This window comes from Gymnoscopelus braueri (genome assembly GCF_963280865.1).
Source record: "Gymnoscopelus braueri genome assembly, chromosome: 5".
Taxonomy (NCBI): Eukaryota; Metazoa; Chordata; class Actinopteri; order Myctophiformes; family Myctophidae; genus Gymnoscopelus; species Gymnoscopelus braueri.
Genome location: NC_137606.1, coordinates 29,307,773 through 29,335,012, shown reverse-complemented (window position 1 = coordinate 29,335,012; position 27,240 = coordinate 29,307,773). Strand labels below are relative to the sequence as shown.

The following is a 27,240-nucleotide window of genomic DNA, read 5'->3' as shown; positions in this document are numbered from 1 at the left end:
CAATCTAACAGACATTGCTGGCAGCTTCTGAATTTTCTATTTACACTACAAAAAGGGAAACAGCCTGTGCTGGTCTCCTGTGACTATCCCAATATACCAGCAGCAAAAAGATGGCTTATTATTCTCTGCATGGAAGCTTTGCCATAATTTTTTCATGAGCAGCCCCTTGATTTGCATTCTCCTAGGGGGTGCTGGTGACAGGCCCACGCTGACGGAGATAAGAGTTTGTGCCGCCAAAACAGGGCTGAGGGCGACTTGTATTCAAATTCATTCAACCCATAAGCCCTAGGCCGCGGCTCAGAGCTGTCGCTTTCTCCCACTCTCCAACCATCTGAGCTCATTTAATTTTCCTGTGGAGCTGAGGGCAAAGGTTTCTTGAAAAACACGTGTGGGTATAATAAGAATGAGAGTACTTCTCAATACAACTGATGCTTTGACACCATGGTCTAACCTGTGCCACACCGATGAGAGCAAGTACAGTGTACAGCTCCTCCTTCGTCAGCATGCCGGGCGTCGTGCGGTTGGCTGTGGCCCAGATCTGGCCCAACGCCTCCCTGGGAAGGCCTGAGGACATGAGGATGGGATAGAGCTTGGCCGTGTCGATCCCCGCCGGCGTCATGGTGAACTCGTGGATCTTTTTGAACATCTCTGAGGATGCAGAAAAGTAAACATGCGTGTGTAAGGGGGGGGGGGAAATATGTATACGCTTCATATTCATTGACATGGTACAGTAGCTACATCACCTAGCGGAGAGGTTTTTTAACTGTTTTTTCTCCAAGTCATTTTCTCTAAACCAGGGGTCTTCAACGTTTTCAGGCCAAGGACCCCTTAGCCGAGAGAGAGATGGAGCAGGGACCCCCTCTACATATTGTATAAAATTGTGTTGCAGATTAAACATTTTCATAGATTTCTTAGACAGTTTCATAGACTTTGACAGCACTATCATCAGTGTGTGTTTAATTAATGTGCATTTTCAGACATTTAGCCACTTGAACTGTCAATACTTAGTCTGCTCTTTTTTCCCCTCTACACCAAACTTCATTGCCAAAAATAGCCGATCTACAAGCTCACAACAGCTTGTAGATCTGCCATTTTTGGCTAATGTTCCACTCAGAATAGGGATGATAGGATTCAAGTGGTTAATGTAAAAAACATTATCCTATCACAAAGATTTGGGGGACCCCCTGTAGTAACTCTGAGGACCCCCTAGGGGTCCCGGACCCCCTGTTGAAGACCCCTGCTCTAAACACATCACAGTGCATTTTATGAACACAGATGTTCCCCAGTGCAGGTGTTTACCTGGAATGAGGCTGTCATTGTAAAGCCAGCCAGGCAGCATGGGCTGGATGTGCTCTTGCTGTGGGTACACGCCAATACCTGCTGTCAAACACAGTGACAAACACAGAGTTAAGTCGACACAGCAGAAGCTTTTTGTCCAAGCATACTATTTGCCAAGGCTCCTCCTGGCAGCCGAACCTTATTGTACGGAACATAACCTGGACCGGCTGCATTTGTATTGGTTCTCTGTGCCGATTCACTAAAACATCCTGCTTCCTCAGACATCCATTAACCCATTAAAACCAGGAAGGTGTAATTTTAGGTTTTAACCACTTAAACCATATTTTATACTTTGGCTATTCAAAAATAGCAGATATACAAGCTCATAACTGATATAGCAGCATACGTTATTCAGAAAACTGTTAGGATTTAGAAGACATTGGTAGAATCTGCCTCAGGTCTTAATGGGTTAATCAGTCTTTTTCTCACAGGCCCTCAGGGAGAAGGGTGCCGAGGGTTTTGGCTGGTTGAATGAATAAACAGGACTCTTTTTTAAATAAATACTAACGCTACTATAAATCGTCTTAAGAAATACGTTTCATTTTTTTAGATTAGAGATTCTTTTTCAGCTAATTTAACACCAGCTCTTGAAATCTTTTTATATATTATATATTATATACTGTATATCGTTGCTGTCAGGCAGAAACCTTGTATCTCCATATTTGTTTGATCTTTTTCCATAAATGAATGCCCTACTTTGTCGTACAACAGTGTTGCGCGAAAGTAGCAAGAGTCGCTAGTTGTTGGCTATTTTTGCCATTTTCAAAAGATGATTGTAAGTGAATGTGAAAGAGGCTAAGTGTGTCTGTGGGGTTTATAAATATTGAACCAATGAGTATTAACAAGAGCTTATGACTAAATAATAACTACATTGGATCATTCTTTTCCATTTCCTGAAAAGTAACAGTTTGGGACATACAAGGTTTCCACCAGAAGGCGACGATATAAACTGTATATATATAGAAAATGTTACAATTTGACATATAGAAAAATCCACTGTGCACAGAGTTGTCCAATTCATGAAACGCTTAAAGCTTTCATGACATTCACTTTTACACCACATTCAAAGTCTTTGTCCTGGTCCTTCAAAAGTGTACAAAAAGTTTTAAGTGAAAATTCCATTCCAGTGATCAATGGCAGGTGTTTTTCTCTCACATTTCTAAAGCCTTTTCAACTGCAATGAAAAAAGAAATCTTTGCCTGCGGGTGTCGCTGGTGAGGGATTTTGCCTGTCAATCATCGCCTTTGCTCCGCCCCCCCCAAAGGAAAGGATAGGGGAGGGGCGAGGAGGAGAGTGGGCGGGATTAATCGACTGTGACCTCACTGTCGAAGGGCCAAGCTCAGATTACTTTTCAGCCTAATTATTCAGAAAACCCCAGACCACAGAAAATCCACTGAATGTTCTAAGTTCAGGTTTTTTGGGTGTAATTGAGGTCATAAAACCCCAAATAAAACATTGAAAATAAAAAAAGTGAAAATGAATGTCATAGAACCTTTAAATGACTATTTGCAACTTAGTGGTCTCAGAGATAAACTGCAAAATGTCCCAGATGACCCAGAGGATACAGGTGAAGAAAACAAAATGAGAGCATTGAGAAGTGTGGCATGCAGAATCAGACATTACATTTGGGGCCCCCAGGGGAACGGTCCAATCCGTGCCCATCCTTGTTAAACCCAAGCAGTCGGCATGCGCCAGAGGTCAATTTCTGAAAGAGTGTTACACAGCCAGGGAACAGACGGCGGCTTATCGAGTCAGCAGGTATTACCCCAGGATCTCCAGGGGGCACAGTCAATTTCCACAATGTGTTGGACACGGCCAACACGAGAAAGCGGTCTAATGAGATTTGGCCTGAGGTGACAGGGTTATAAAGCTGGCACAGACGACAGAAAAAAGCTTTGGAAAAGATGTGGAAGAGACCAGGCAGAGCACCTCGCAATTACCACCAATGCAATGTTCAAATCTGTGTAGTGAAGAAAAACATCATCCAGATTTCTTGCAACATCGCATTGCCTATGAGAGGTTTGAGGCACGTAGCAAATCAAATCCAGTTCTTAATATGGCAGGACTCAACAAAGAAATCAGTAAGTTAAGTGGTGTGAAGGACGGTCATCAACGTTATTTTACCAGGTTGACAGAGAGTAAGTGAAACAAAATTTCCCAAGAATTAGAAGGAAACTGCAACTACATGCCCTACCTTGGAAGTTTATTAATAACAGCGGCAAAGCAAAAAGATGGCGAGGCTGGTAAAGACTAGTAAACAGGTTCTTCTCTCACCACTTTCACTACAGGCTTGAGGAGATGCACCGCCAGCTGATGAGGGGGCAGCGGGCACCAGCACGGGTGCCTCAGGTGGCGCTGCGATGGTGAAGGCAGAACTCAAGTCCTCAGGAGCCTCGGCCCAGTTCCGTGATTTGGTGCTGGGATGAAACTGGGCCGAAACTTTAGCCCTAAAGCCCATTTCCGGCGAAGGCTGCTGGGACCTAAAGTTAACCTGGGCCTTCTTATCGGTCGTAAAATCACATGAGGAGAATAGTTTCTCTTGCAGGGACGGCCCTAGAGGGTTGGATGAGTGATATCATCACTAGTTTTGTCTTTCCTCTTTTGAACGTTAACAGAAAATAGCTTGTGGTGCTACAAACTAAAACATATGATAACAGTCTTCACAAATCACTTTTTGATTAGTGATAACACCTCCAGCTAATAGATTTACTCCAGATGGTAAACAAACAAATCATAAACTTCCTTAAAGAATTGGGAATGACCACCAAAAGTTTGACAGATGGCGCTAAAACTGTCATGAATGTGAATGGTCGCCTCTAAGCCAGGGCTCTGTTACAGAGATGGGAAAATAGCTGCATTTGCAGGAGAGGACTACTCCTTGTGCGATCACAAACCTGTCCTAAAAAAAACCTGTCCTAAAAAAAAAAAGAACTGGCTACCTAGAACCAATGTACTGTAGGTCTCAGCTACCGCAGTTTTAAGATTCTGTACTACAAATTTGACCATCCTCCATTTCTAATGGAAAGTCAAGCTCGTTCCATTCTTCCTGGATCATGCGCCTTTGTTGCTTACATGGATCGTAATGTGCATTAGTTTAAAAGGCTTAGTTGATGGGTGCATCTGCTTTGCTGCCCTCATGCTTTTGCCCACAAATAACATGGTTGATTTTCAATCCTAAAGGTACCTGTAGAAATACTGTACTCTGCATCCACAGCAGATGCAGCACTAACAAACAAGACCTCCAAAACCCGACTGAGGAATGTTAATGATTTCACAACCAGTTAGTGAGGAAACCAGTTGCGCAAAAATAATCGTTACCTTGAATTGCAGGTTGGGAGCTGGAGTTGGCAGCAGAGTGCTGGATGGCAGTAGGAATGGACACAGAGGTAGGCATGGTCTGAGAGGACAGACCTGCCTTGAGGGAAGGGGATGAAGGCTGGCTTTGGGCCTGAGAGGAAAGGTGGAGGGTGGAAGAGGAAGAAGAGGAGCAGGACGAGGGAAAAGACACAGAGGCATCTACAGGCCCCTGAATAAAGTCACTAAATTCATCGTCATCCTCTGAGAAAGTGGGGGGGAGGGAGTGAGGAGTGACAGAGCAGTGTGATGGTGATGAGTCTGCAAAGATTGAGAAATAATGATAGTGACACGAAACACAACAGGCCACAATGGACGATGAATTCAGATCTCAATAATATTACGACAGTGAAATGTTAAGATTACTTCTGTGCAAGGCCAGAAAATGGGTTCTGAAGAAGTTTACTGGATTAAATTTCAGTTCATGACAATGTGAAGTAAACTAAATAATATATAGCCTATGGGTAGAAAATACCAATTACAATTTTTTTTTTACATTTATCTGAAACCTCAGGGCCAGAAAAATTACACCAACTAACCAATATTACATAGACAATTTTCTGTCATGCACAGCGAGGGGGTTAAGGTCTCACAAACAGATGACGACATTTAACAGACGATAATGTAAAAAACAGAGACACAGCAAAATAGTGAACGCAATAATGGCAGGTGTTACAGATGAGGAGAAAAACTGAAAAACGACAAAGTGGTGAAGCACGAAATTAAGGAATCCGTGTGTTGCACTATGCCCAGAGGCAGTGTTGCCCCTGTCGTGGCCCTACTGACTGACTGGCTGCCGGCCAACCTGCCTCTAGTCGCGTTACTATTCTCAGCGGGATGCCCTTCAGTCGGCCTATGGGGAACAGGGCTGGATGTGGGGGCTGCTGAAGGACAGGCAATTATAGGAAACCCTAGGGGGCAACCACTGAAAGGTTTAGGTTGTTATACCTGTTTTTTGGGCCTGCGAGCATGGAGTGGGGTGCAACTTGGCATCTCTGCTGAAGCCGTCCAGGTTGCCTTTGATGGCCTCCAGGGCGTCGTCACGGCTCTTCTCCCCCAACTGTGGGTTGATTGATTCACTGATTGATTTATTTGATATTTTAAAATACACCATTGCAATGGCAGTACACACATGAATATATATATATATATATATATATGTGGTCCTCTTACTTACAATACACACACACAGTGAGTGTTTTATTCATGCAAATAATAATAATAGCAACTGACACTATAGTAATGTGCACATTACATCATACATGTATACATTCAACATTACATGACAGAACATGCATTCAGACGGTAAACTACAGCAGGATATTTAGACAAGGCTCGCGTCTCAACGTTAGGTGAAGCGCTCTAAAAACAGCAGCGTAGGAGAAATGGCGAGCACCCGGGAGCCGAGGTCCAATGCAAGCCCCCTGTGCGATGCCAAGCTCACCTTGGGTTTGACGCTGCTGAGCAGCCTCAGTTTCTGTTTCTGCTCCTCAAACTGCCTCCTTTTTCTGTCCTCCTCCAGCATCTTCTGTTGATGCTCCAGTCGTTTCCTACAGGGCACCGCCATAGAGCATATAGACCACCATGAGTCATGAGCCAAAGAGTGACATACATCAATGGTTTTCAAACTTTTTGTCTCAAGGCACACCTGTGTTCATAGCTCACAACACATCGCACCACAACATGTTGTGAGCTTATAGGTCCGCTATTCTTGCTATTTTGAATCCTTTTTAAATGTATCCTTTTTGAATGTCATTCTAGGTTGAAGGTGACAAAAAAAACTTTTAGGGTTCAGAATTTGCCTCTTTATTGGGAAATGTGTGCATACAAAGTACTGATATAGTGAGGTAGTAAAAAATAATTCATAACTTTTTGTACAGTTTAGTATATTGCAATAATAACGTAAGGTTGTCACAATATCCCATGGCACACCTGGACTTGTCTCTCAGCACACCAGTATGCCTCAGCACAGCGTTTGGGAACCCAATGACAAAGAATGACATTTCTTAACTAGAGCCTTTTCACAATAATTGTTTGTTTTGAAAAAGTCTGTTTTATGTAAAAATGTAATAGTTTTTCTTCAAGCTTGGGTATCTATGCATTCAAACAAACATATGGACATACAGTACAAAAAATGATATTAATTTAAATGGTGGCTTACTGGTGTTCCTCTGCCATCTGTTTCTGAATGTCAGCAGTATACTGTGGCCCAGGAGTCCTCATGCCCATGAATGGAGGCTGGCCCATGAACTGCATCCCCGGTGTCTGCATCCCCATTGCTATGCCACCCTGGTTAGCCAAACAATTACAAGCAGAAGCTCAAAAACACATTATTATTCTGACATTGGCATTCATTTCCTGCATTTATTTAAGTTAATATTGAGATCTCAAGGCAGCAGGAAAGCAACCCATTCCAAAACATTGTTAATGGACAATTAACGATCCACAGGAAACACAGGACTGCTGGGTAAGAACTGGCTTTTTAAGCTTCTTTTGCATTAATTTATGAAAAAACATTAAAAAAAAGATAAGAGCCAGATATCGTATGTTGTTTATGTTTATTGCATATTCATTTATTTATGCTTATTTCACCTTTGATAACAATGGGTTATATAGGGGAGGGTTTATTGATAGGGGGGAAAGGTATTTGACTTTGACTATTCATATAACTACAAATAATAATAAAAAATGTCATACTGAATTAAGATATTTACAAAACAAATAGATTACAAGGCAGCATTTCACGTCATCATCAGCTCACGTGAACCCTATTTGCAACTTGTCGAACATGAACTTGCCCAAAATCGATGGAGCAGGCATGATACATTTCCACTGCTGTCTATATGCATGGGATTAGATTAAACTTTATGATGTACATTTCACAACAATGACAAATGCCCTCACCTGCATTGGCATGGCAGCAGGGGGCATCTGTCCCCCAAAGTTCATTCCCATCATCCCTTGCATGTTGGACTGCATACACTGGACCATAGGATATCCCTGTTGTTGCTGTTGTTGTTGTTGTTGTTGGTGGTGCTGCTGCTGCTGCATGGGCACCATGCCTGAGGGAACAATAAACAAATGCACACATCTGCACTGAACTTCAGACATACACTTGTTCATATTGAATGCCACATAAGATCTCATTGGGAAGCGTTTAGGTAAACCGTTCGATGCAAACACAGACAAAAAGTAAACACAACACAGTCACTTGGACTTGACAGGGGCTCAGATGATCAATGTTTATGGTGAATTGTCACAGCTCTGAGCAAAAGAAGAGGAGTGAAGGGGAAAAGGGGAAAGTTTGTTTGTTTTCACAGATGCTCTAGCTGACAATCAGAGCTGAGCAGCTCTCTCCTATGGGAGCCTCCGGATGATTCACCAGATTAGGTCTCAACCAGGCTGAATAAATGGCTCGTCTAGGAGGCAGCATGCATTCTAAATAATTTGTCTCATGACATTGCCAAAGGGAGCACGTAATGACCCCACTTGTCACAATAGTTGTTGTTTTTTGTGGTCTGTGAGGGGTGTTATTATAAACCGAACAAGCAGTCCAGATATGACGAGCATTGATGGCCAAGTGATGCCAAAGAGCCTCACAGCAAAGCAATGCACAAATCTGGGCAGAGGCTCAAATGTGTTGCATTTATTGTTAATGAGAGTACCGTACTTATGCCTAATGGCATAATTTATAACCAATGCAACAGGCAAGGAAACGTTTTGTGTATTATATTCCATACACAAAGGCAATTCAAAGTGCTTTACATAAGGCATAAAAACACATTTCAAAACATAACAGGAATGAAATGGAGAAATAAAAAGAGAATAAGATGGCATAAAAAAAAGAAAGATCACAGTGTAATCATGGTCATTCCTCAGGGGTATTGTAATGGGTAAGTAAGAGCATTTTATACTCAGACAACATGTGGGATTTGAACCCACACACAAAAATGGCTGGTCCTCCTAACACCCTGGTTAAGCAATAATCAATTATTCATAGAAATAGCCAATTTGAAACAAAACATAACTACATTATATCTGCTAAATCAGTGGGATATTCACTTTTAGAGGCCATTTTACAGTTACTAAAGTGTAGTTCTTCCCTTCAGATAGAAGACCTTATGAGGAAAATGGACTATATTTGTAAAGGAGCGCTAAAAGCCTTGGGGAGTTTAGATAAGTCATGTTGACAGACGAATGACTCACCTTGTGGCGGTCCCATGCCCCCTCCGACAGGAAACATAAAACTAAAAAGGAGAGAAAGAAAAATACGGGTTATTACTACCTTCAAAACTAAGACTCCAGTATATGACCTACAACCTATCAGATGAAGGCTTCGCTGTAGCTTCATCATGCAGGATTCAGAGAAAACATCATGTCCCTCCCAAACACAGGAACTTTCAGAAATGTATGCTTAGCTGAGAGCCATATTTGTCTTTGTCTCACTAACACAAGAGACTTAATTAGCAGTAAATCAACATTTGCTTGACTGTATTGGCACTTTGTCATAATTGCATCACTCAAAAACATTGGTGTCAGCCATATCACAAAAGGCACAAATGCATGACAGTACATTTATATCTTATTAAACTTCAGTCTTAACAAGTGTTTCCCAACCTGGGGTCCGGGCCCCCCTTGGTGGGGCGCTAAAGATCAACGATTTGTTTTAATAGCAAAAATAGCTGATGCATAAGCTCACAGTCACAACACGTTGCGATGCAACGCATTATGAGTGTGTCGTTCAAGTAGTAGGGTTAGGGTTGGGGCCATCAATTAGGTAGCAAAATAAGAAACTTAATAGTGCGTGTGTGGGCGTGCGTCGGTCCGGGCGGAAACACCAAAAAGTAGTTCCGCTCAAATGTATCAGCAGCTGGGGTAGGAAGTAGGAACCCAAAAACGTTCCTTAAGCGTGCGTCACTAATAAACATCCGGGCACAGATTAGCAGCCCTCACTGAATGAACAGCTGCATAAAAACAAATAGCACGACGACACTTCAGCTATGACAACGCAAAGGACTAATTGGTGCACGACGCAAGCGTCCACGCTCGTCACACACATCAGGTAATTAATGTCATACCGACATTTCTTGGGCATATACTGATGACATCAGGGCTCTTCATATATGGCCATAAAAGGGACAAGGACTGACAGACACACCGATCTCCATTTATGGGCATATCAGTCACATCGGCGGCGGCACGTAGGTGTCGCATGCTAGATGCGACACCTACGTTCCGCACGCTAGATGCGGCACGGCAAGGAAGTGAGCATTGTTGTGTTCACTCCTCATCACTGTTGTGCTGTTCTATTAAAGTGACTAGAATAACAAACACACACACTTTTAGGCGTGACTTTAACTGTTCAGTTTCTTTTCAGTCATCTATCCTACTTCTCTGTTGTGCCAGACTTCTCGGGAATGCGAGGCAGATCTTATCTTCCTAGCTTGCTGCTTTCCAGGGACCGCATCAATGAATACTGCATTGACCACAAGCGGTAAATCTGACAGGTAAAAGATAAATTGATGCAATATAATTTTGCTGTAGCCTGTAGGTCAGGACAGCCTTTATTGATCAGCATACAAGCGCCTTAAAAGAAAAACAGCTACAGCATGCATCTCTCTAGTGTAACCTTCCTCTGTGAGAGGGGAAAGTCAGAGACTTTGGCTCTGTAACTCAGACATGTCCGTCTTTGTCCTCACCAGAGCTAGGCTGCAAAGCCTTTAGCTAAAGGCTAATCATAAGTTAACACATAATAGTTTAGTTCCACAATGGTGGCTAGACTTAAAATCCCAATAGCGGCAATCACAGAATGGTGGCTTTGATGCAAGGGACCCTGAAGCACCAGAATAATACCAGAAAGTGTGCCCATTTTTCTCTTTGTTCTCCCCTGTAATGACAGTTGTTCCAATAATAAGTTTACAATCTTCAGGAAAAATATCTCAGTATAAAGCACAAGTTATTCCAGTAAACAGAATCATCTTTTCAATGTGAAGCTCAACACAGCAGCAGCACAGCTATTACAGCATTTGAGTGAAGAGTAAAGACTGAACACACAACATCAATCTGGGCCAATGGCTTTATCTTCAGTGATGGGGCTCCACTCGATTCTGCCTCACATCTGCTCACGCTAAGATTTGCAGCTTAAAATGCTTTTCATAGGACAACCGTGCTACCCGTTCTGCATTGAATAACAGGTCAAGGATTAGCAGGCATACGCAGAAAGTGATCAGCAGTGATAACGGGCACTCGGGCAGCTGTGGAAAGTGGAAACCAGGCAGGCCATTGCCTTATAAAAGGTCCCATGCTCATGATCTGGACTAATAAACAACACTGTCAGGGAGGAGAGGGCAGCTGCAGCAGATCATTAATATGACGGAGCTAAAATAACAAAACGGCCACAAAAACATGTGATAATGAAGGAATTTTGTTATGGCTTCCTTTGCAAGTTCATTTTTCATATACTGTATGGTTATTCCTCCACGTTTTAATACACAGGTTGTGTGATGCGGTCAACCCATATTTATGCATATAATTTCACAGAATAAAGCACTCAGGAAATGGATGATAGTTACAAAGCACCAATTATGCCACATCGGTGAGCCTAAATTAAGGAAGGAAAGGAAATGAGGCAGAAGTAAAATTTGTCGTTCACAATGACAGAATCTACTAGCATGGTGTCAGTGACCATTGCATAAACTATAAGTCAGTCTGCCATAGGCTGCACAGGCATTGCTTAGTCGTATCACCAACTCCGCATTCAACATAATTATCCTTTTGTATATCAGTTGCATGGTAAGCATTGTATTGGTTGTATTGAAGAATTTACTTTCAGTAAAAATAAAATATAAACCTTACCTTATCTGAAAACAGAAGTGTCTATTCTCTGCCTGTTTAGAGGAGTTCAGATACTGAAGCAACAAGACCTGTAGTGGCCTGCAGGCCTTTGTGTGATAGAATTTTTCTTTCTTTTTTTACATTAATAACCACTTGAACCATAGCGTCCCTATTCCTATTCTGAAGGGGAACATTAGCTGAAAATAGCCGATCTACAGGCTCACAACGCCTCGTGATCGGCTATTTTCGGCAAAGTAGTTTGGTGTAGTGGGAAAAAGGAGCAAACCAAGTACAGAGCCAAAGATCAAGTTTACTAAGTACTGAGGGTACAAAGTGGTTAAATGTCTGAAATAAACAAAAAAAACATTCATTTGACTGATCTATGAAATCTATGAAAAAGTGTAATCTGCAACACTACACAATTTTATACAATATGTAGTGGGTGGTCCCTGTTTCATCTCTCTCTCAGCTGAGGGGTCCTTGGCCTGAAAAGCGTTTGAAGACCCCTGGTCTAGGGGTTCAAATCCACCATGGTGCATCAAATCTACATGGTGCATCCAGCTTCAGAATCTATCTATTCACCTGTTTTCTAGGCTGTGTGTTTTCCACTTCCTGTTGATTTCATTGGATATCATTGGTCATCTGACCAGTTTCATTGGATTTCATTGGATCAAATCGACAGGAAGTGGAAAACACACAGCCTAGGAAACAGGTGAATACGAACACAAATTGGCAGGGTTCAGGGAAGGAAGCAGGGCAGGAAGGTTGATCTTTGTCGCTGCGCTAGCGACTCCTGTGGACTGGGGCAGTGCCTGTCGGCCACTCAGTGGGGGGGGCTGATGAACGGGAGGAGTAGGAGGGAGACACTACTCCGTTCTCCTGGTGGGGGCTTCTCACTGTCAAGTGAGCCAGTAGTAGGGTATAATGGCAGGCAACACAGCAATGTGTGGGGAGGGTTAATTGGCATGACTAAATTGGGAGGGAAAATGAGGGGGGGGGAATAGCTACTCCTAATTTTAAGGTTATTTAACCTGGAACATACAATGCTGATTTAACCAGGTGTGAAAATAAGTGGATAGCTGGCAAAAGCTGTTGAGTACCAAGTGTTCATTTGTCTCAGAGAATGTACATGGAACCAAATGGACCTGTAACCTTGCGGGCGGTCCCTTTGGTTCCATTTGTACATTCTTGAGTTAAATTAACAGGATTTTACAGTGTATAGCTCTCCAGAGTCCAGACAGGCACTGCCTGGGATTCAGAAAGTGTTATGACAGATTTTCATGTCCTCCTCACAATAGCACAACAGACAACACATTTGCAGAGTTGCACTTGTCTCAGGTTTCAAATAACTTCTTGTCAAGGTTGTGATGAGCATGTGATGAGCATTTTGCACTTTAATGCCTTCTTTTATCATCATTTTGGGCTCTAAAATTAATACTATTCAACTATACAACAGATTCAACTATTATAACTACTGCAGCCCTAATTCAGACAGCAAGGAGCCACATTATTAAACGTGTTTATCAGGTGAACAATTCAACAGATTAACGCCTAGCCTACAGGTTGTCGTTTTGATGGAAGGGGAGAGGAAAATGCACAAAACTTGGCAAAAGCTAAATATCTATTACAGATCACAAAGAAATTACATTATTACATTTTCCCAGACAATTTCAGCATATAAGACATAGACAACAAACCTGACAGGAAGCAGACAAAACAGTATTCACAATCTGACATCAACAGGAGGACTAGCACAAAAGGTTCACAAGTGAAGTTCATATGAGAAAATGCTTCACCTACTCCACTGCCAGTCTCTCGACCCTTATCTACAGTCTCTGGGTTCTTTAGTTTCAACTAACTGTAGTATCAGTATCACCTGGTAGGTGCAGAGACTCACATAATTCATTATTTAACTGACTCAGCCTATGTTAAAGCTCGGCTTATTAAAGAATCATGAGGCTGGCATTTTCAATCTTCTCTGTACACCAGGCTGCATTCACACACACACACACACACACACACACACACACACACACACACCACCAGGCTTATGGGATATTCTCAGGATAATATCAGACAAAGCCTCCTAAACATTCCCCACTGACTGCTCTCTGCAGACAGGCTTGATAGGTAGAAACTGACCACGGTGCTTCTTGTACTGAACGGGATAATGTGACCGAACCAGTTCACTTAAAGAATCAATAATTGCCGAACTGGTCAGAGTGTGATCAGAACAGGCCTTGAGAATTCTTCATGCTTTATTGCAGGGCCAGTGGAAGCTAAAGAAAGTATGATAACTACCTGCATACTAAACAATTACAATTTAGGTATTTAGCAGACTCTCTTAATCCAGAGCGATTTACAGTAAGCAAGGACAACACAAGGTAATAATACATCAAATGAAATAGAAATAGTCATCTAGGATCATAGGTAAACCAAGAATCATCAGTCTAACAGTAGAATATTCAAAACCTCAATAACCTATATGTAGGAGACTGGAATATTTTAACCTATATTTACACTATTTATTTTATAATATCACATAAGCAGATGCACATAAAAACAATATTCACTAGTAAATTGGTTCTCAAAGTGGGGTCCGGGGGGACCCCCAGGGGTCCTTGAGGGAGTTCCAGGGGGTCCCCAGCTAAATGATAGATTAGGCACCAAATGGACCCTTATGGGTCTGTAACTCTGAGAGTGTACAAATGGAACCAAATGGACCTGTTAGGGTCCATTTGGTTCCATTTGTACACTCTCAGAGTTAAATTTACATCAATTTTACAATATAAATTGCGGTCCAAGTGATAGAAATGCCATTATGGGGGTCCGTAGCCCTAATGCATGTCAAACTGAGGGTCCTTGAAATTAAAATGGTTGAGGATCACTGCTAGAGCCGTAAAAAATCCTCTCTTATGGGGGTCCCTGGCATGTCTTTTCAAATGGGGGTCCGCGAGCTAAGTGTCAATTTGGGGGTCCTTGACATGAAAAAGTTTGAGAACCACTGGTGTAGGAGACTGGAATATTTTTAACCTATATTTACATTATTTATTTTATAATATCACATAAGCATACGCACATAAAAACAATATATATTCACTAGTCTGACATCACCTGGCCTCCAGTCCAGACCTGTATTATTGCTTGCTGTTATGGCTGAACACTGACTACAAACTGCACTCCTCTGCACATTCCAGCAAGTATAGCGTTATACAGCCACTAGTTGTCAGTCTAATAATGGGGTTTATAAAACAACCAGGTTTAGCTGTACCGTGGATACGAGAGTCCAGTATGACTGGCCCTGTTAATAACTAGTAGTTGAATCATCTAGCCTAGCTACAGCTAGCCCAAATAGCATTGACACCTGACATACAGCGTTGCCAGATACTGCGAGAGAAACAAGCAACCAGGTCTATGAAAACAAGCGACGGCCATTTGAACATTAAAAAAAACATTTTAACAACACATATCTTGTATAGGGGGGGTGGTCCCACTCGCTGGGTACAAAATATTTTTGGGCGGGGGGGCATGCAGTGGACAAATACATATTAATATGGGGTCCTTGACTCCTTGCCATGTAAATGTTTGAGAACCACTAGTTTAAACACATTAGGAAACAAGCCAAAACAAGCAACTACACTTAGAAACAAGACCAAAAAACCACAACCACCAATAATTACAAGCAACTTCACAGAAAAAGAAGCCCAAAGTGGCTTATAATAAGCGGACATGGCAACACTGCTGACATCCACAGATCCAGCCATCTCATCACTCTGTCTACGATAACAAAGCAGCCCTCATTTATTAATGTATCTATACTTTGTTCGTGTGTGTTTTTGTCGCAGAATCCTATTTCACACGAACACGGCACATTTCATTATGGTAAAGGGTTTAAAATAGTACCTGCTGCCTCCCCCAGATCCTGGCCGTAGCGCCATCTTGATAACAGCAGTCACTGCGAGAGAGATGACGTCAGCAGTGACGACCAGTGTTGCCACATTGTGTGAGAGAAATAATCAACCAGGTCTATGAAAACAAGCCCAAAAGAAGCAACTTAGGCCACATGAGCACTTTAAACCTCAAAATAGCCAATCTACAAGCTCATAACGCGACGCATTGTGAGCTTGTAGATTGGCTTTTTTCAAAAACTCTTGAAATATAATGTGGAATATTCTTTTTGGAACATTCTAACACAAAATGCTTCCTGACCCTGGCACAAAACATTTATGAAAATATTTGAGAACCACGGGTTTTAATTAAATAATATTTATTTTTGGAAGCAAGCCTAAAGAAGACCGCAAAAAAAAATTATACAATACAATACAATTTTTTACCAGCAACTTTACAGAAAGAGAAGCCAAAAGTCGCTTAGAATAAGCCGACATGGCAACGATGGTGACGACGAATGGAATGGACCAGAGCCTTCTATGGAATGGACTCTCTTCCGGATAGTTGCTGCAATGTGCTTTCTTTGCCACTAGATGTCAATGTTGTTTAAGGAAGAGTCCAAGCCAAGGCAGGCATGCGTCGAGCTGAAGAAGGCATGGGTTCAAAGCAGATACATCTATGATAAATCTAGGGTTGTATTTTTGTATTTGTATTATTTGTTTATTTAGTTGGTTTTCTTTTTTTCTTTTATATACATATTTTTTTATTTTTTTATTTATAGTTGGCGACTGCTTACGATTGAGAGCACAGAGAACATTGTCAGCAGTACAAATGAACTGACAAAAAGTTGTGATGTTGATAAATAGCCTACACCTTAAACATGTCTAAATGTGATAAAAGCCTAGTGTACTCTGTGGACAGCAACTACAATGGCAAAGGAAACAAACATGTTTGTTCAGTGATTATACTTTCTACTGAGTGAAAAGGCGACCTATCTACATTAAGCTACTCTATGTAACTTTTCTATATAGTGAATAAAATGATATTTTGACCAATCTGTATGGTATAGTAGCCTATGCTAATACAATAACTAACACAAATGTGATGGTTGTATTGTATTTGACTATTCTGTGGTAGGGTATGACCACTACTGCCTCACTGTGAAAGTCTAAAAGCAATATCTCCCCTGAGCAAGCAGGCATGCTCTATTTGCCGAGTGGTTAAAAAAGTTTAATGAAAGAGTTAGAAAAACTCAGCTGTGTGTGTGTGTGTGTGTGTGTGTGTGTGTGTGTGTGTGTGTGTGTGTGTGTGTGTGTGTGTGTGTGTGTGTGTGTGTGTGTGTGTGTGTGTGTGTGTGCGTGTCTGTGTGTGTGTGTGTGTGTGTGTGTGTGTGTGTGTGTGTGTGTGTGTGTGTGTGTGTGTGTGTGTGTGTGTGTGTGTGTGTGTGTGTGTGTGTGTGTGTGTGTGTGCGTGAGTGCTGCCATGACCTCTGGTGGGACTAAATGAGCATGCACTATTTATGGCTTTATTAGATGATAATATTTGCGGAAACCTGGGTGAATATCAAAGGAGCACTCCTCCCATTTCCAACATCATCTTATTATTATCAGAGGTGGGCTGTGGAAAGTTCAGAAACCGGCCTACCATTACCAATGATATCATCATTGGGGATTCCCAAGCTAAAGCAAACTACAGCCTCTTGCTGGAAATTTAGCACATTGAAATAGAAGCCATTGTTGTTGTATCGTTAAAAAATCGACTTTGAAATCGTGTTTGAAATCACCACTGATCATGTCATTTGTAGGCAGGTTTCTGAACTGTCCATCGCCCACCTCTGAGATGCAGAGCAAGACAGAAATGGTGACATATTTTAAAGAGCATTAGTGAGGAGCAGTTATGAATATAAAGTGGGAAATGGGTAAAGTGCTCCTTTAAGGTTAAACACACATTTTAACCTGAGTGTTTAAAAACGGTATAGGCTAGTTCTTAGGCGACAGAATTTGCATAACGGTTAATTGTAGTGATGTTTATGTTGTTCACCAAAAATACAGGATTAGGTGTGGCGTGTCCTAGTGTTCTATTTGTTGCTTATATTGCTTTTGGTGCTTTATCTTGTTCAATCAATTTGTCTGAGCTTCGGTTGACAATGAGCTTCCTGTTAAATGAAGTGATATCCTTATTACTTGCTGTAATTAATGGCACTTACACTTATCCTTGATGATTTGTCCAACATTTTTACTGGCTGCTTTAGGGATTATGTCTATTGTACAACCTGACAGAGAGTGCATAGTGATTGAGCTTCCCATTGTTACGCCAATGACAAGGTGGACTTACAAGAATGCGGCCTTCTGCTATTGTTTTACTGGGTGTTCTTGTGAAAGATTTACAGCTTAATGAGGGTAGCGTAAGACACCAGAAGACAGAGCACTTTGCCATCCGTCACCTAGTTTGTCCTCAACCCTTTCTATATATTCTGTCTATTCAACAGAATAAATCTGGGTTCAGAAGGCAATGCAACCAGAAAGGCCAAGACTTTAGAGTGACACACAACCACAATCAAATCGTAATGCGTGCTTCTGCCACTTTATGTACAACGTAGCTATTCCTCAGGTACTATAATTGCTTTATATAGTGACAATCAGTAACAGAGTGGCATGGTGTGAGTAACAACTTTTACACTCTCGGCTATGCAGAATGGTGTATGTACCTTCAAGGCATTATCTGTAATTACATCTGTTGTCCATGCAGTCTTGCTAGTGAGAGTGCACGAAGACTGAATTTACTGTATTTTTGGTAGTGTTGATTGGTTCTATTGATAATCATGAAAGATGATTAGACCCATCAGTCTCCTTGCCCCTCCTGTACTCCACAGTTCTTTGAAACCATTCAGGGGCCTTTAAAGAGCAGAGCGTGGGTTACCACCCTGCTGGGCAGACAGGGTTTAGCTGGAGGCCAGCCGAGTCAGTCACGTCCCCCGATGTTTGGATCAGGGCTAGCTATGGGTGGACCTCAGAGGAGGGCCAGTGAGAAAGGTGAACATTAACTCGGGTCCCATTCTGGACATCCCTCTATTCTTCATAAATCATTAAGCCCTCCAGCACCAAGTCTGTGACGGCATCAGAATGACAACATCAATCTGTCAGGATTCCTCTATGCGCCATGGGTGCGTGAACATTTTCAGCCTGGGATACGAATCTTGCCTCATTCCAACCCAGGCCAGTAAAAATAGAATAATAACTACATGGAGATTCACATGGGGCGGGACGAGAACACTGTTTTGGATCTTAAAATGTAGTTTACTATAATGGTCAGTGAGTTATTCCTGCTTTATGCTGTATGATTCCTCTCCAGCATAAAACACCAAGAAAACTCTCTAAATGGGAAAAAGGTTGTATTATACTACTCAATTAAGCTTTGTTATTGTCTCAGACCATATGCTCATTATGAGTGTGAGAACCATGGTTCAAATATGACCCCCATCTTGTATCACATGTGTCTCTTTCCATGGTTTCCTGTCTCTCTACATTGACCTATCTGAAATAAAGCGTAAAAAATGCCAAAAACTAAATAAATGACCAGATATGTTGACATGAGAAAAACAGTCACTTTCTGATAATTGTAAATAGCAGATAACGGATTGACCCATACTGTATGTTTAATGCCAATTTCTTCAATAGAACGAACATATCAACCCACCATAAAAGGCCACCTATCTTTTAGCCATGCAACCTAGCTGTCACCGAGGGTGGCACCGGTGGCGATGTACAGTGCGTCGGTGATGGAGAGTGATTGTTACAGCTGTGGTCTGACTGATCTCATGACTGTACAGGGACAGCACAGAGAAGCCCCAGAATCCAGATCAAGGGTCTTGATTGAAGACTCTTCTATCAAAGCTGCTCCATACATGTGTATGTATTTCTCTGTGTAAGGTTGACATAAAGTCTGTTTGCAGTGACCAATTAGCCCTGGCCGAGAGTGGCCTCCTGACCCTTGATCCCTGCTGGGAAGTCTTATCCATTAGCCCCTTAGGCCCCAGCTGGAGTTGATGTAGTATCCATTCTTCTGAGACTGCTAAACACACGGCGGTATTCACCCTGTATTATCCACTTTCTGTGCCTTCTCTCCAATCCCTGTGTGCCAGCTCGATCCTCATGTCGACCTCTGAGTCCCCAAAGGCATTGAATCTAATTGATATAATCCATTCATCCATCCAAAGTTGTTTTCTTCTTTTTTTCGGTACTAGTACATCACTTTCTTCCATAACAACCATTCATACAATGAATTCACACACCTGTATGACCAAATGTCAGTGGTCTAACTGTATTCTTCTCATCTCTATGATCATGTTGTATTCACTTAGAAATGAAGATAATATGACTGAGACACAGCTCATCAGGATATTTACCTTTCAGAATCAGAATAATGTTGTGAAGAATCAGAATCAGAATCAATGACAAATGCATTGTCACATCACAGGTTTACAGGTGTTAAAGAAGTTGATGAAATGATTGTATTTATTTATTTCAATCATTTTGTAGCTTTCAGAAAATGGAAGAGGGATAGAGACAGAGGAAAGAGCAAGGGCAAAAGCACAAAAAAGACAAAATAAAAGTTATATATAAAATTCGTATAAATAGTAGCAGGCATGTACATGAGGAGACATGAGGTGCAGCAATAAGGTGAGGTTAAAAATAGCAGCGGGTGTGGAGAACATAAGGTGCAGCTCTAGAACAGTGACAGATGTGGCACACAGGCCTTTGTGCAAAAGAAACAAAGTCTCACGTGCAACAAGTGACATAATGCACATGGGATAAATCCACATATAGTCCACGTGGGAAAGCAGTCCGCATGAGGAAGGAAACATTCACATAGGTAAGTCCACAAAGGAAAGTAGTCTGCAAAAAAAAGGAACATAATTCACACGAAGGAAGGTCATCCGACATAAGGAAAAGCATTCTGATATAAAGGAAAGTGGCCGTATAGTAGTGGCGTGAACAGATTGTGGCAGGGGTGGTGACCTCGGTGTCCTTGATGATACGATGAGCTTTGACCATGCACCACTTAGTTTTCATACAATTCCTGGAGGGAGGGAAGTTCACCTCCCACGATACACAGGGCCGTCCGTCCAACAAAACAGGAATACAGCAAAAACAAGCATTCCACATGGGAAGTCAATGTACCGTTGTGGCTTCATGGTATTAAGGAGGTGTTATTATGTAGGTGAAGTCTGGCATAAAGCAAACTCTGTATAAGTAAATAGGGTGGAGACGAGTGGCTTATGGTCGGTATCAGCCGAGAACGAGGGTGACCCCTGGGAGATGTATTGCTGAGGTGGAGCAATCCGTGCTATGTGAGTTGGCGGGCCCAGGGATCTAACACAGGACCTTGCTCTATATTGATGTGCTATGTTACATAGCGTTCAAACGTATTTTCACAGTAAGTTGTATTTATTTAATGACAAGGCAAGCACTGGACATAGTGGTGCTCAGTCACACCTCAATGACACCTCAACCTGTGATTGGTGTATACTGCTGTGTACTGAATGTGTAAATCTTGAAATACTGTTGTGCTGCATGTATGTTTAGTAAATCTTTGGTAATTTTGAATTGATTTTATTGTTTACTTTTAAAGCTCTTCGTCATCTGACACCTAGCTGCCTAATTGAGCTTCTAATTCCATGTGTGCCAGTTTGTCACCTGAGGTCCTCTAGGCTCTGATATGGCTCTACTGGTTGTTCCTGAGTCTGGTTGGTCAAGGGTTAGGGTTTTTTATTTTATCTTTCTGTAATTTTGTGGATTAATAACATCGTTTTGTCCCCCAAATCTAATGTCAGAACTATTGGTGCATATTTTTGCATCAGTAAAAGGTTTATTTACAAGATTGAAAAACTAAAGTAACTTGGTGAACGTCCAGAAACATAGTTTGAATCTGTGCCGTAACTGACCATGAACAAGAACAAAAGTGAATACACCCCAAATTAATTTGTCAAATAATTTGTACCTTTAACTATATCAGCTGACAGCTGGTAAGATCTGGGGTAATAATCGGTATAGCAAATAATACCAGAATTGTGGCACACTGCAAAATCCTGTGCGTAAATGGAACTCTGAGAGTGTAAATAACACTTAGTGCCAGAATAGGGGAGAACAACAAGAACACCAAACCAGTTGTGGGATTTCCTTAAAACGGGATGTGGATCATCTGTCAAAAACGTGAAAGTGCAAGCCTCATAACAACATCAAGATAGAGATAAAGCACAACCAATTCAAAATGTCCACATCATTTTGTAATGAGCAAGAGGTGTAACCAAATAATTAGTAACTATATATTTAAAAGCCATGCAAGGGATGCCCATAGAACTGACTGAGACACTATTTAACACTTCACTTTAATTTATTGTTTAGAGAATGTAGTATTGTATTGTAAACTCCATGTCCCAAAACAGATGCAAATGATTCTTTCAGCCATTCTGTTCTTTGTGGAGAAACGTAGTAAAAGAGAACTGTTCAGATCTTTAGTGGCTTCCTGGGTCTAAAATCAAAGGCCTCATTCATAACCAAATAGAGCAACATCATTGGATTACAAGGGTTTCCACAGCATGGCTCCCCTGCTGGAAGCAGTCAAACTCTGGGATAGATGAGCTTTGTTAGGCCACTACAGTAACACAAATCAAAACCAGCAAGATTTCACTCATATTTATTTATTTCAACCCAGCATTGCTGCAATTTGAAGGTCAACTTAACTATATTACATGGTGCCATGTGTTCCGTACCAATAGACATCTTTATTGTTAAACAGGCCTTTTGTCCAACAGGCCATGCAACAAAATGCTGTTTTTATTACTTCATTGTCTTATTACATTAATTAACAATGTATTGTTTCAGTTGTCACTTGTGCCTGTCTGCAGAATGTGTATAATTTGTATTTCTATTTAAAAAGAAAAAGAAGAAATAGACCCTATTGTCAGCTGTACAGAAAATAGAAGATAATATGACTGAGACACAGCTCATCAGGATATTTACCTTTCAGAATCAGAATAATGTTGTGAAGAATCAGAATCAGAATCAATGACAAATGCATTGTCACATCACAGGTTTACAGTAGAACTACAGTAGATATGGAACTAATAGAAACAAAAATGAAACCACAGAATGCTGTGGAGTGGGGGGGGGTCGTAAAACGGACAAAGTTACGTTTTTTTTGTGTGTGTGTTCTGTTTAAAAGTAAAGCTATATTTTCTTATTTATTTACCCTTTATCTATATAAATCGTCTATTTTCAAATAGTCGATTTATATAGGTAAAGGGTTAAAGTGGTTAAACTGATTTTGATGCTATTAACAAATTTAGCTGGGAAGTGGGAACCCCCTGGAACCCCCTCAAGGAACCCCATTTTGAGAACCAATGCTATGGAGTGTTTGTTCTCTCCATCTCTCCAGTTATTTAGAAAGACCATTTTCAGGATACCAATTTCAGCCAATCAGGAGAGAGAACCCATTTAACAAATTCAATTTATATTGTTCCAGTTGTCTGCTCATTTTTATGTTTCATCACTTCCGATTTCACTTGGAAAAAGCTTACAACCGTGTCCCCTGGGGAATATTGTGTGTGTGTGTTGGGGGGGGGGGGTACTGTGGCCTTTTAGAAAGTTGCAGCCAAGGGGAGGACACTGTCCGGTTTGGGGATGTCAGAATTGTGTCTCTGCTCTTTGCTGATTCTGTGGCTTCAATGATCATGATCTCCAGCGTGCACTGCGACAATTTGCAACCAGTGGTCAGGACAAGAGTTAGCACCTCCAAGTCGAACATGGATCTCTGTCAAAAAAAATTGGATTTCTCCATTTTCTGGTTCTGCTCAGAAAAAGCCAATGCATTTTTCCCATAGAGATATCCAAAAATATTTATATCAATTATTTTAAGCCTAGAATCAAGCCGTCCTGGTGAATCATGACCATAAAACATTTGATTATGTAAAAAAAACAAAAAACAAAAGTAAAACAAAGGGTATTTATTAAATATAATATATCATATAATTAAATATTCAACTTTTTTTTTCACATAATCAAATGTTTTATGGTCATAAATCACCAGGACCCTGGATGGCTTGATTCTAGGCTTAAAATAATTTATATGAATATTTTTTAATGGCCGCCACTGCTATGCCCTATTCACCTGTTTCCTAAGCTTTCCACTTCCTGTGTGTTTTCCACTTCCTGTCGATTTGATCCAATGAAATCCAATGAAACTGGTCAGATGACTAATGATATCCAATGAAATCCGACAAGAAGTGGAAAACACACAGCCTAGGAAACAGGTGAATAGAGATAATGTATAGCGATTTGCGTGATGTTTGGACAAAATTTGTAGGAGTAATGTTAAAAGAAAGGGTTTTACCTTGGCCTCTAGGGAGTGTGCAGTGCGCATAGTTTCAGTTACAGATCATGCAGTATCTGTAGGAGTACTGTAAATAAATTATTTTTGTAGAAATTGGCCTCCTAGTGGCGCAACAACAGGCCCATGTGAAAGATTTGGGGTACAGGTTCTGCTCTGGCATCCAGGGAGTGTGTGAGCACAGTTTCACTGCGCTCAAGCCAACGGTGCCGGAGATTAGCTGATCATAGACAGACTGTCCGTCTGTCCATCATGGACATGGACACACACACACACACACACACACACACACACACACACACACACACACACACACACACACACACACACACACACACACACACACACACACACACACACACACACATTGGATGCAAATAAGAATAATATAATATTGTGAAGGTTTTTTGTAATACATTTTGACCAAGTGTATGACTGTACTTGTGCTGTTTGCACTTCTGTCTAATAAAGTATCAGAAGAGCAATAAATTGCTCTGAGAGAGGCAGGACATCCTCTTTCCAAAGTTCCCTATAGACTTTTTTAACGGCCTAATACTATATCCCCTTGTTAAAACACACTGAGAAGTATTTGGATGAAAAATATCTGTAGTAGTTTGCCTCCCAACAACAACATCACCACACACACACACACACATGCACGTACGTACACACTCACACACACGCACGCACGCACGCACGCACGCACGCACGCACGCACGCACGCACGCACGCACGCACGCACGCACGCACGCACGCACGCACGCACGCACGCACGCACGCACGCACGCACGTAACCACGTGTGTCTACCTAAGTAGAGGTGGAATGTGGTGGGGGTTATTGGTAAGCAAACACACACACACACACACACACACACACACACACACACACACACACACACGCACACGCGCACACACGCACACGCACACGCACCCACACACACACACACACACACACACACACACACACACACACACACACACACACACACACACACACACACACACACACACACACACACACACACATACATTATTCATAGAATGTTAATTTGACTCAAAACATCCTATACCTTGAACTTTGCAACTAGTTGTTGTGGTAAAACAGTCAAATGAGAATGTATATTGTATTTGCAGTGCTTGAATCCCAAATGATCTTTAGCAGATTCAGTTAACCTGATTACAGATCTGTAGTAGCCTACTTGCAACAAAGCAAGAGTGATTGTTTAGTGTAGGCACTATGACCATGTACTTTAGATCTTTAAACTTCAAAGAAGCTGCCCTGTTATCACTAAGCAATACCACAAATCTTTGTAGAGGGCCATAAACAGAGATTTACTAACACAGCTCTCTGACTGCTTCAAGGGTTATGTGCATTGCGTTGCACATTGTTACTTACTACTGTGCGTGCGTGCGTGCGTGCGTTTAATTAGAATTTAGTGTATCCAATATGTTCTGAGTTCAGAATTCCTATATAAAAGAAAGAGTGAATAAATTATATTCAGTAAAATATGCATTATTATGGACCTGTATTTCTATGACATTTTATATGGGGAGTTGTACTGAAGGAGAGATATCTCAAGTTGTCCATTGTCTTGACTGTCAAAAAAAGACAAATTAGTTCATCACCAAAAGAAAAATAAGCTAAAGATATTCTTGAACTTCTTGAAATTAATAATTAATACTGACAAAAGCACGTCATTTTGGAAAACAAAACTTTACTTGAATATCAACATTTTGTCAGAAAGTATAAATAATGATTTAGCACTGATTTCAATTTTATACAAAAATAATACATTATCAGAAAAAAAGAGAATCATGTCTTCCGTTGTGAGTGCCTTCTGATTAGATGGCAGTAGGTGTGTCTATAACAGTCGCAAAGCAAACCACATACAAATAACAATGTAATGACCTAATATTGAACAGGAGACTGGATCTGCCGTGACATATTATAGGGATTTTGGCTTTCATTTGTGTAAAGTATGACAATTAAGCTTGACTATTTAGTCTTATTAAAAATAGTAATTTTCAAAAGGTATCCTTTATGCCAAGGTTGGTGCCAATCTCACACCTTTCCACCTACACTGGGATTGCAAGTGTCTAATACTGTTTGCGTGGGTTTCTGACCCACATCCACTGCTTGCCCCCCCAACATTTCTCAACCTCCATGGAATCCAGTCTGATTATGTGTGGCTGCTATCACAACACTCTGCTCTTTCAACCACTCTCTCCTTCACAAATTCCTCGGGTAAAATCACTGTTTTGTTTGTGAATACTTGTCAATATTTTCATTCTCGGCCGGGGGTCCTGCTGCAATGATTTATGTTGAGGAGTATTACAATATTTGTCCTATTTGGTATGTCTTCACATTGTGTCAGAAAGTGGGAGCGCAAGAGGAGGGTGAGTCCCATTCCTGAAATTCACCTTAACCCATGTGCAAACAACAGTCAGAGGTTTCTATGGAAGGGATGGGCCAATCCAACCCGGGAAATGGGATTGTGTGACTGGATTTGAAGGCACACACATTAACAATATGAATAAGTCCTCCCATAATGCAGGCTTGTTTTGTAGATATGGCAGGCACACTTTTTTACAAGTGAAACCTTGGACAGACTGTACCTGGGTTTTACTGCACTTGTTACAATCATCCTTTGGCATATTTCTGAGTCACTCATGCAGCATTTGTGTTATTTTACAGGCATATTTATCAATAGCAACTATATAATCGTAACTTCACTGAGAGTGCATAATAATCTCCATTCTCATGTGTGTGGAGTACTGTACAAAATCCATTTCTACAAGGTATTATATAGTCTATACACACATTGCATAGTCCTTCAAAGTTACAAGATTGTCAAAACCTTTCGATCACAGTATACACAATAACTCACAATGTTGAAATCCTTCACAATATAAAATGGCTATCATTACCTGCACTGATGCTAGCACAGTAAAATGAATATGGGAAAAAAAATAACATGGAAGACTCTTTTAAACAGAATAAGAAGGTGAAGTAGCTACATGTCTATAAAATCAATACAGGTTCCTCAGGACAAGGTAATTATGATTGTCATACAGTTCCGCTTACGTGCATGGCTATTGAAAATACATACTAGCCTGGTGGTGGTGGTGGTGGGGATCATACCTATTTATGGCCTCTGAAAGCAAAATCTGCTAATTCGTCCAGGCACTTTGATGTTCAGTAAAAGTCCTTCACAGAGTCTTCACAGAGACTGATCATTGCACTGATTTCAGTGTACCTTCATGTGTCCACATCAAATCACAGTATGCCTCCCAGAGGACCTTTGCTCCGGTTCCATACCACAGAGTTCAAGGACCATATTTGCGGCTCCATTTGTTTTTTTGTTCTTCAGCAATGTCACAAATGACCGCCACAAACAAGATGACTCTAATGTACTGAATGCGTGGACATTTTTGAAA

At 41.2% G+C, this 27,240-nt stretch overlaps 1 protein-coding gene across 7 annotated transcripts in view; it reads right to left on the bottom strand.

The window, feature by feature from the left end:
- The window catches only part of synrg (synergin, gamma), a 45,094-nt gene extending 29,610 nt beyond the window's left edge, over nucleotides 1-15,484 (bottom strand). For 3 of the 7 annotated variants that reach the window (XM_080427795.1, XM_080427797.1, XM_080427798.1), the window contains exons 1-10: nucleotides 15,430-15,484; nucleotides 8,899-8,939; nucleotides 7,597-7,754; nucleotides 6,854-6,981; nucleotides 6,137-6,242; nucleotides 5,641-5,752; nucleotides 4,657-4,953; nucleotides 3,613-3,891; nucleotides 1,300-1,380; nucleotides 452-648 (exon numbers count right to left, since the gene is read on the bottom strand). In XM_080427795.1, the coding sequence (XP_080283921.1) occupies nucleotides 452-648; nucleotides 1,300-1,380; nucleotides 3,613-3,891; nucleotides 4,657-4,953; nucleotides 5,641-5,752; nucleotides 6,137-6,242; nucleotides 6,854-6,981; nucleotides 7,597-7,754; nucleotides 8,899-8,939; nucleotides 15,430-15,464 (1,434 nt within the window). In that variant the 5' untranslated portion in view covers nucleotides 15,465-15,484. The remainder of the gene's footprint in view (nucleotides 1-451; nucleotides 649-1,299; nucleotides 1,381-3,612; nucleotides 3,892-4,656; nucleotides 4,954-5,640; nucleotides 5,753-6,136; nucleotides 6,243-6,853; nucleotides 6,982-7,596; nucleotides 7,755-8,898; nucleotides 8,940-15,429) is intronic. The other 4 variants (XM_080427796.1, XM_080427799.1, XM_080427800.1 and 1 more) reach the window with 4 other exon arrangements.
- Between the last annotated feature and the right edge of the window lie 11,756 nt (nucleotides 15,485-27,240).